At 63.6% G+C, this 10,026-nt stretch overlaps 2 protein-coding genes across 3 annotated transcripts; one reads left to right on the top strand and one right to left on the bottom strand.

Moving 5' to 3' along the window:
• Positions 1 to 836: 836 nt before the first annotated feature.
• Positions 837 to 3,225, top strand: LOC122191624 (MYG1 exonuclease-like). 2 transcript variants are annotated; one of them, XM_042891955.1, is made up of 7 exons: positions 837 to 1,010; positions 1,563 to 1,675; positions 1,749 to 1,908; positions 2,012 to 2,161; positions 2,238 to 2,360; positions 2,765 to 2,946; positions 3,025 to 3,225. In XM_042891955.1, the coding sequence occupies exons 1-7, from the start codon at positions 837 to 839 to the stop codon at positions 3,206 to 3,208; spliced, it is 1,086 nt and encodes a 361-aa protein (XP_042747889.1). In that variant the 3' UTR covers positions 3,209 to 3,225. The 2 variants fall into 2 exon arrangements, with proteins under 2 accessions (XP_042747889.1, XP_042747888.1); XM_042891954.1 differs by having other exon boundaries at positions 1,560 to 1,675.
• Positions 3,226 to 4,880: 1,655 nt separating this feature from the next.
• Positions 4,881 to 10,023, bottom strand: LOC122191625 (aladin-like; the record flags this gene model as incomplete). Its single annotated transcript, XM_042891956.1, has 14 exons — positions 4,881 to 5,190; positions 5,351 to 5,435; positions 5,708 to 5,789; positions 6,423 to 6,490; positions 6,588 to 6,681; positions 7,162 to 7,252; positions 7,335 to 7,395; positions 7,626 to 7,750; positions 7,979 to 8,099; positions 8,276 to 8,419; positions 9,000 to 9,098; positions 9,555 to 9,601; positions 9,766 to 9,857; positions 9,969 to 10,023. Coding segments are annotated over 14 exons (1,305 nt in total), but the record flags the coding sequence as incomplete, so codon positions are not given.
• Between the last annotated feature and the right edge of the window lie 3 nt (positions 10,024 to 10,026).

Below are 10,026 nucleotides of genomic sequence, written 5' to 3'. Positions count from 1 at the left end.
GGTGGTCCTTCAGGAGGGGTCAATGGGAGCAGCACCAGCACGAGGACGGATTTGGGGCCATGAAATGCAGAGGAGCAGCGGGAGCTGAGTGCCTTGGTGGGACCCGGGCAGCACCGCGTCTGGGGACACACAGCGGTCACGATCATGGACAGCGGGGGGTGGGGACCCTGCAGGCAGCCGGACCTGGGGACAGTGCCTGGGGATGGGCGCTGCGCGGTGGGCACAGGGGGCAGCGGGGCTCCGTCTCCGTGCAAATAAACGTGGCCTGGGAGCAGCACCGGCTGCGCTGTGGGGCTGTGTCCGTCTGTCCGGGTCCGTGTGAAGCTGCTGGAAGTGTCCGTCTGTCCGGGTTTGTGTCTGGGTGGCGCTGCTCTAGGTGTCCTTCTGTCTGTCCGTGCTGTTAAGTGTCCGCATGTCCCTCTCTCCCCATCTCCTTTCGCATCCCCGTATGCGCATGTACGCGACCACACGTATCGCTGTGTCACCCCGTATCTCCTCAGCTCCCCTCCCCGCAGCCCCGTGTCACCGTTCCCCTCCCACGTACCCCCCCCCCGTGTCCCCACGTCCCCGCCCCCTCCACGTGTCCAAAACTGCGCGCTCTGCGCATGCGCGGGTGGGTCAGGGCGTGGCGAAGCCGCACATGCACAGAACGGAAGGGCGGGGCGGGCAGAGCCGGCGCACGCGCAGATCAGAAGGGCGGGGCGGGGGCCGTCAGGCGAGACGTGCGCATGCGCCGTCAAAAGGCGCTGTGGAGGCAGCGCCGCACATGCGCAGTGTTGTGGATGCAGTGCCGCGCATGCGCGGCGTCGTGGAGGCGGCACCGCGCATGCGCAGTGATGCGCGGCGCTTTGCGCGCCGTTCCCCTCATGGCCGCCGCCGTCACCGGGAGCGGGGCCGGGTCCAAGCGGGCCCGAACGGAGCCCGTTCCGCGCATCGGCACCCACGATGGCACCTTCCACTGCGACGAGGCGCTGGCATGCTTCCTGCTGCGCCTGCTGCCGCGCTACCGGGTACGGCCGCGGCCTCCTCGGGCCCTTCTGCACTCGGACCCGGTCTTACCTTCCGAGTCCTGCCCTTCCTCAGGGTCGCCCGTGGGTCCCCCGGCCCTGCTGGAGCCCTCAGTGCCACTAAAGAATCTCCCTGGGGTCCCCAAGCCCACGTTTTCTAGTCCCCCATCCTTCTATGGGGCCGCAGTGGGGTCCTCAGCCTCCTTTTGGGGTCCTCAGTCTCCGCTGGGGGCCGCTCCTGCCCTCATTTCCCTTATAACGTCTCCGGTCTCACCCACTGACCACTCTGGTATCCCCAGCCCCCTGCTGGAGTCCCCAGTCTCGCTTAGGGCCCACCTTGCGATCCCCAGGCCGTTGTCAGAATCCATGGTCCCACCTGGAGGACGCTTTCAGGTCCCCAGTCCTTCACTGGGGCCACACTGAGATCCCCAGCTCCTTGTTGAGGTCCTCCGCCCCATGTGGTGCCCGCCCTTATGTCCCCATTTCCCCCTTGAGGTCTCCATTCTCCCCAGTCCCACTGTGGGCCCCCCTCAGCCTCACCCCATGCCTCAGCAGGACGCAGAGGTGGTGCGGACCCGGGACCCCCAACGCCTGGCCCAGTGCGATGTGGTGGTGGATGTGGGGGGCGAATATGACCCCGAGAGGCACCGCTATGACCATCACCAGAGGTGAGGCACTCCACCACGTTGGGGTCACCACATAAGGGAGCCCCCCGCGAGGGCTGACCCTGCGACCCCACAGGTCTTTCACCCAGTCCATGCGGAGCCTCCAGCCCAGCAAGCCCTGGACCACCAAACTGAGCAGCGCTGGGTTGGTTTATTGCCACTTTGGCTCCCAAATCCTTGCTGGGCTTCTGGGACAGCCAGAGGACAGCCCTGTTGTGACTGCACTCTACGATAAGGTACGGGGGATTTGTGACCCACCAGCATGACTTTCCCTTGTGGAAACCACCCCATAAAAGAGGGGTTGGGTTCCAGGCGTTCTGACCCCACCCTGTCCCCAAGCTCTATGAGAACTTTGTGGAGGAGATCGATGCCATCGACAACGGCATCGCGCAGACGGACGGGGAGCCCCGCTACGCCCTCACCACCAACCTCAGCACCCGCGTGGGGCACCTGAACCCCCGCTGGAACGACCCCGACCAGGACACTGAGGTGGGGACACGTGGGAAAGGGGGAACGCAGAGCTGCATTCTTTGGGGTCACTGCTGATCTTCTGCTGCATCCCCAGGCTGGGTTTAAGCGGGCAGTGGAGCTGGTGGGCAGTGAGTTCATGGACAGGCTCGACTATTATCACCGTGCCTGGCTGCCTGCGCGGGCGCTCGTGGAGGACGCCATCCGGCGCCGCTTTGAGGTGCTCCCTGTGCTTGTTTTGGGGGGGTTTAAAGGGTGGGTGGAAGCCTGGGGCAAGGGGAGGCCAGGTCCCCTTGGTGTTGACCTCCCTGCACAGCTCAGGGCACATCTGTGCGCCCCGTTTCTCTCTCTGCACCCATACAGCCACCCTCTGCGCACCCCTGTAACACTACACTGTCACGTTGCTTCCCACCCTCCACCACCACTCTCCATGCACCCAGAACAAATGGTGGTGCATCCCCACAGTGCAGGGTCTCTGGGAGGGGGACCTTGGGAGGGGGGGGCTGTGCTATTCAGATGGTAAAAAGCGCACAAAGGGGGGAGAAGCTGAGGTGCAGGGCAGTGCTGGGGCACAGGGCAGGACCTCACGTGCCACCACGCAGCCGCATCGTGTTCCCTCTGCAGGTGGACACAAGCGGGGTGATGCTGGAGCTCCCGCAGGGCGGCTGCCCCTGGAAGGAGCACCTCTTCAGCCTGGAGAAGGAGCTGGCGCTGCCCAACCCGCTCCAGCTGGTGCTTTTCCCCGACCGCAGCGGGCAGTGGCGGGTGCAGAGCGTCCCGGTGGGGCCACGCAGCTTCGAGAGCCGGTGAGCCCTGTCCCCAGCGCATCCCCTGCCAGGAGGGGACAGGATCTCAACCCCTTGCCCCTTTTCCCACCATCGCAGCCTCCCTCTCCCCGAGCCATGGCGGGGTGTTCGTGACGAGGCGCTGTCTCAGCTCGCCGGCATCCCCGGCTGTGTCTTCGTGCACTCCAGTGGCTTCATCGGAGGCAACCGTACGCGGGAGGGGGCTTTGGAGATGGCCCGGAGGACGTTGGCATTGCAGGGGGTGGGAGCACAAAGCGGATGAGTTCCCCACCCCCCAATGAGTTGTCTGTGCTGGGACTTCGCATGGACTGTTGGCACGGTCACAGCAGGACACCAAAGCAGCTGTGAGCTGCCACTGGTCCCAGTTACAGCGTTGGACCGGTCCGAAAGCACAGAGCAGACCGAGAGGCTTTTAAGGATTCAGTGCTCTGAAGCCTGGCCTGTTATGTACTGGCTGCCAACACCAGTAAAAAACCAGTGCATTCCCAATGCATCTGCTGGTCAGGTAGTGGGAGCTGCTTTGGAGGTGTCCTGGGGCACAGGGGGGCACATGGGGTTCCAAAAGGTCACACGCTGAGGTGCAAAAGCAGGTGCAGCCTCAGCATCCCCAGCACTCTGTTGTTGGTTTGGGGGTTGGACTCGATGATCTCTGGAGGTCCCTTCCAACCCCTACAATTCTGTGATTCCCTCCATCCCAGCTGCCCCTGGGAGGGGAACGTCACCAGCCCAGCTGTCCTGGGGAGGACACAGACCCCCCCCCTCGCTCCCCGCCTCCCGCTGCAGGGCGATGCGGGCAGCCTGGCTGTTCCTGCTGGCTCTGGGGCTGCCCTGCTGCCCCCCAGGCCGCCGCTGCCCTTTGGGGGGTCCCCAGGGCCTTCCCCCCACCGCCGGCGGCCGCAACGAAACCCTGGCAGGGAGCGGGCAGCCACGGGTGCCAGACGTGGCCATGCTGGTGGCTGTGGGTGGGTGGCTCGGCGCCGTCCTCGCCTACGTGGGACACTACGTGAGGAGGAGCCGCGCCGAGACCCGCCTGCACCTCGAGTACCTGCGGGCGCTGCCCTGCCGGCGGCTGAGCCCCGGGGAGGAGGAGCCGCTCAGCGCCGTCCTGTGACACCACGGACACCACAGGGGCAGAAGTTCCCAGCAGCAGATCCAAACCGGGGATCCCCGCGGGCGAAGCATCCCTCGACGTCTCCGGTGTGAGTTGTTTACCCCACGTCTCCGTTGGGCTGCTGCCGTCTTTTCCGTGGGGCGGAGGGGCAGTTTCCCTGCCTCGTTTCGGGGTTTGGTTCTCAGGAGGGTTGTGTGGGTCCTGGGGGTGGTGGGCTGAGCAGGGCCCTCCCTCCCCGTTTCCTCTGCGGAGCGATTACAGCGTAATCCCAGGGATTAACCACGTGTAATCCAGGGCTTTAAGCACTGCCCCCCTCAGCCTCCCCTTAATCCCACTCCGGCCCATCTGCTCCCCCCAGCGCTGTCAGGGCTCACGTGGGGCTGCAGCAGCTCTCACTGAATGGGCTGGGAGGGGAAGGTCTGTGCTGTGCTGGGTCTCACTGAGCTGCAGCACTTCTGGTGGTTCCTTACGCCCTCAAGGTGAAGCCCAAAGGCTGCATTTAAGGCCAAGGAACCCTCACAGCCCCTTCGGCCCTCAGTGCAGCCACGTAACCACAGAGCAAAACCCCACGCTCATTGGGGGCTCCCCAGGTGTTTGTTGCACACAAATGTAGCAGCAGGAACCTCAGATCTGCTTTGCTGTAGGCACAGAATGGCTCTTCTCCTGCAGGTGCACTCCAAACCATGACCTGACATCACAGAGCAGCACCAGAGCCCCAGAAACAAACCCGAGTGGCTTTGAGAACGCATCCCCCCAACAAACTTCCAGGGAACGTTTCCTTGTTTTCCCTGGACAAGGACAGAGCGAGGAGCAGAGCCAGGCGTGGGGAGGAGGAGCCACCTTTAATCTGCACGGCGCTCGACGGCTGAACCCCACATTCCACAGAATTGAGAGCACGGAGCCGTGCAGAACCTGCAGGGGTACAGGAAGGGACCGCAGCCCCGCGGTGTCCCGGGGAACAGGGAACAGACCCCAAATGTCCTGAGCTGCTGTCAGAGCTCTGAGAAGAGCGGCTGCTCCCGCACGCTGCTGCTGGCCGTCACCACGGCGGGGCTGCGGCCGGGGCTGCCGTAGGGCAGGCGGGAGCTCAGGAAGAAGAAGGGGATGTGGCTGATGGTCCCCGTGGACCAGCACTGGAGAGAACAACGGCGCAAACGTCAGCACAGGGCACCACCGTCCCAAAGAGCAATGGGTCACCATCGCCTTCCCTCCGCCCTCTCTGCACCGCGGGGCAATTTCACCCACTGCATTCCTGACCGAGGTGTGGCAAAAGAGAGCCGGAGCCGCACTCACCACGGTCAGCAGCGCTCCCTTCTCGAAGCAGGGGTGGAAGGCGATGAGCTGCGGCTCGGCGCTCTGCTCCCCCCTCAGGAATCCGCTGGAATGGAAAGGAAAGCTGCAGCGAGAGGTGGCGCAGCGCTCACGCATCGCTGTGGGGTTAAGCGCCATCTCTGCTGCACTTAAAGGCTTTTCAGGATAATGGACAACACGTCCAAAATGTGACCGCTTTGGGGGCAAAATGGTACTGCAGCACTGCCTGAAGCAGCAGTGTGGGACGGCAGCAGCACAGCATCTTTCCCACTGCGTCCCGAGGGTGTTTGACCAACCTCCAAAACACCATGAGAAGCCCCGAACCCATCTGCTACGCACCACGGCAGGAGCTCAAACACGGGGCTGTTGCGGATACGGAACACGGCCACCACGGTTTGCGTCCCCTCAGCGCTGGGATTTCCTGCAGGGGGAAGGGAAGCAGCTGTGAGCTGAGGGTGTGAGGGGCAGCGATGGGACAGCAAAGCGGGAGCGACGTGGGGAACGAAACCACCTCTGCCTGCAGTGCTCCTTTCCCTTTCAAAAGGGATCCCCCACAGGCCGGGGGCAGCCCTGCTTCCCTGCAGCTTTTCCCTCCCCATTTCCTCCCCAGCAGCTTTATAAGAGGGACAAAAAACCAAGCAGCTGAGCTCAGGTCCGATACGGCATCCCCAGCGCTGCACCTCAGCGCTGTCAAAGCTGTGTTGTCTCTGCAGCCAGGAGGGCCTCCATGGCTCAGTTATCCCAAGGCTGCTCCTCGAGTGGGGCCGGGGGCTCAGGGTGCAACGTGGGCGCTGTGGGAACGCAGAGAGCTGGCGGTGGGGCTGGGAGAGGTGATTCTGTCTGGCAGTGAGGACGGAACAGTGCTCTCTCCTCGGGGGATAACCAGGAACAGGCACTGCACATCACCGTGGGGGCGCCAGGGGATGCTTTGTACAGGGGGGCAAAGTCACAGCGAGGAAGAGCGGACCCCCGACCCCTAAGGAGTTTCCCCCCCCCACAAAGAGCAGATTTGGAGCAAAGGTGGCAGGGAGCAGCGCTGCAGCACAGCTCTGACCTCGGATGATCACAGCCAGCCTCTCCCCGGTGGGGTCCCACACCATGGACTGCACAGCTCCGCCGACCCTGGAGCACAGCACAGTGAACCCACAGCTGGGGAGGGGGCACAGAGCCCCTCCACCTCCCAGCATCGCTCCGTGGGGCCGCACGCAGTCAGACCCACCTCTCCTCCCCGTAGGGCGTCTCGAAGGTGGTCTCTGACAGATCTGCCACGATGGAAGCTGTTTTCGAACCTCCCACCTGGCCCTGCATGTCCCCTGAAATGAAGTCCCAGCAGGTGCGCTCGCTTCTGCTTCCCTGCTGTGTGCAGGTTGTCTCTTTGCCCTAAATCTGCTCTTCTGCTCCCAGAACGATGCGGAATTTCCGCCTCTTGGAGCTGTGGAGCCTCCTGCTGTCCCAGCAGCGTCTGCGGTGTTTGGGACGGCGCACAGGGAAGGGTTTCCCTCGACAGAAGTGAGCACCCACTGCCTCCGTGCAAAAGGAGTGCTGAGAGCCAGAGCAAATCTCCCTGTGCAGCTCCAAGCTGAAGATGCGACGCAAGGGGGGAAATACGGACACCCAACTGCTGTGAGGGCCCCCACAAACCTCCTCCTTCCACTCCTTTCCCTGCTGTCCCGGCTTTGCTACACCACAGCAGCTTGGAAGCTCTCCCTGATGGACACTGAGCCTCTCTTGGCCACAACCACCCATAGCTGAAAGCAAAACGACGGCTGGGGAAGCAAACGGGGGTCACTCACCCCTGTACTCAGAGAAGGACAAGGAGTAGATGACGGACTCCCCCAGCACTGTGAAGAGCAGCCGGCTGCCATCAGGGCTCCAACACCCCGTCTGTGGGGCACAGGGGGACGTCAGAACACCCCGCACACCCCCACGTGGGGGGAGATGCCCCTTCCCACTGCGCCTGCCCCACCTGGCAGCGCCCTTTGATCGTGGGCCACTTCTCACACGTCCACATCTGAGCTTCCCACACTCTGCAAGAGAAAGAGAATGACGTGAAAGGGATAAACTGCCCCAAACCTGCCCCAATTCAGCCCCTCTGAGAGGAGCCCGAGGCCTTGGACCTGACTTTACCCCCCCATATGTGGCACGGGGAGAAGGGGAGCAGCGAGGACATAAAGCAGCCAGGTGTGCTTTGATGGGAGGCGAATGAAAATGGTAATGGAATTGAGAGCGAACAAAAGGAGCGGGGCCAGGAGCTCACTTGAACACTGCTGAAGGGGTGGCTGCCAGGACCTTGCTGCCATCGGGGGACCACGCCAAGAAGGTGACCCCACCGCCCCCGAACCACTGCAGCTGGACGCAGTTCTCGGTGGACACATCCCATACCTGGAGGGGCACAGAGGGGTTGGGGGGGGGGGGGGGGATGGCAGCGCTCCCAGCGTCAGCCAGAGCCCAGACGTGGCACAGAGCGGGGCGCTGACGCTTCCAGATCTCAGTGCTCCAAATTCAGGACCCTCCTTTGAGGAAATGCTGTCCCCCGTGGTCACACAGCCTCCTGAGTGTCCCAGCAATGGGGTGACGGCCCCGGACCCCCAAATGTGGCCCCACACTCACCAGCATGGCCGTGTCCACAGGTGAGGCCGAGAGCAGCAGCTTCCCGCTGGGTGCCCACGCCAGGCTGGTGACAGGGCTGTGCCCAGGGTAGGACAGCACCTGAGCGCAGCCAGATGAGGGTCTGCAGGGACAGAAACCACAGCTGATGGGGGACAGGAGGGTCACCAAGAGCTGGTGATGCACCACAGCGCCTTCTGTACCCCCAGCCGGACGGACAGCAGCCTGGATTTAACCTGAAGCTCAGAGAAATGGGCTCGGGGGCACGAGTGTGGGGCTGTCACCGTGTGGGATCGTCACCTGGTGGAGAGGGACGTGGGGTCCAGGTGCCACACGAGGACGCAGCTCTGGCAGGCGACGGCCAGGATGGAGGCACACAGCGGCTTCCAGGCGACGGCGGCCACGTTCCTCTGCAGACGATGCTTCAGCGATGGGATGGTGGCACTGCGGGGAGGAGGGAGCGTGACAGGAGGCCGAGTGGGGTCACAACAACAACGGGGGACATCCCTGGGGACCCCTCTGCAGCCCTGACCGTGGTGGGTGCCTAAAGCCTACGGGCAGGGGGACCCACCGTGAGCTGTGCCCTTGGGGGGGGGGGGGGGACAGAGGGGACCCAGGCAGGTGACGCCGGCGCTGCTGGAGCACACCTTGTGTGATTCAGTGCCCACAGCCCGGGGGGAGATCTGGCACTTGTTGGCTTGAAATCCCAACTGGGGGAGAGTGGCTCAGCGGGGCAGCGCTGCTTGGGCCGCAGCATGAGCCGGGAGAGTCTTCTCTTAAGGAGGGCTTTATATGCCTGCCGAGACCCGCCGGGGGAGCAGGGAAACCTAGAGGAGAAATGAGGCTGAAGGGCAGGAGAAAGCCTGGCTGGGGGCTGGGGGTGTGAGGAAGGGTCCTAACGCAGCGCTGTGAGAAGTTCTGGGGGCAGGGAGCAGCGAGAGCACAGGGGTGAGGGGGGGCTGCTGGGCATGTGGCTCGGGGTGGGTTTGGGGGGGGGGGGTTTGGGAGCTGCCCCTCTCCTCACCTGCTCGAGTTGTAGACCCGCACGGAGTCGTCCAGCAGAGCCACGGCGAATTTGCTGGTGTGTGGATGCCAGGCGAAGGCACGGATGCTGCAGCCGGCCCTGCGGGAGGAAGGGGCACAGGGAGCAACCCAGACCCACATCTGCCATCCCCCAGTTCCAACTCCCAAAGCCACCACCAAAATAAATCTCAGCTTTCACTGCTCAGCAAGGTGGCATCCTCTGCGAACTTCCCTTCCTCCTGGCTGTTTCTCACAGGCTGCTCAACAAACAGTCACCGCTCACCGCTTCACCAAGCCCTGGTTCAGTTTAATGCTGTTCCTCCCACGTGCACCACACAGCACCAGGGTACCAAGCAGCCCCAGGCGATGGGGAATGAATCCCCTCAGCATCCCTGTGCTGGGGAGGCTGAGCACAGAACAGAGGGGTGATGCCGTCCTCTCCCTCCGCTCCACGGCACCGTTCTGCAGGTGTGGATACACCAGGGGACGGGGTGACACACACACACACACACACACATCTTGCACGGACTGTGGCCTCACAGCACACAGCACTCACCAGTCGACCGCCTGGGAGAAGGCAGCAATCATATCCTCACTGGTCAGCTGCAGGGGAAGGGGCAGACAGGGGGGATGTCAGCGCTGAGAGGGCAGAAAGCCCCTTCCCCCCTCAGCTTCATTCCCTCTGCATCCCTTTGCTGTCCCAGCGCCCTTTCAGCGCCGTTTCTCCTCCCATCACAGAAGGGAACTCGCAGTGTTTTGGGACCCACCGAGAGGTGTGGGAGGAGGGAGCCGTGCAGGGAGGAGAGCCATCGGCACGCGGTCAGAACGCAGCTCAGCGCCGTCTTCGCCCACTGCAGCCCTGCAGAGAGCACAGAAACGTCAGCACTGCTCCCAGCAGGAGGGGATCCCCGGCAATGGGGCAGCACGGAGCGGTGATGCGGAGCTGCAGGGACCCCCAGACCCCACTCACCCTCCTCCTCGGCGCTGACGATCTCCTTCAGCAGCCCACACAGCCCCCCGTCCCGCCT

This window comes from Lagopus leucura, unplaced genomic scaffold (assembly GCF_019238085.1).
Source record: "Lagopus leucura isolate 7727_CA_CO unplaced genomic scaffold, USGS_WTPT01 60320-0_obj-0_obj, whole genome shotgun sequence".
NCBI classification, from domain to species: domain Eukaryota; kingdom Metazoa; phylum Chordata; class Aves; order Galliformes; family Phasianidae; genus Lagopus; species Lagopus leucura.
The sequence above is the reverse complement of the archived record's forward strand: the minus strand, read 5'-3'. Positions and strand labels throughout refer to the sequence as shown.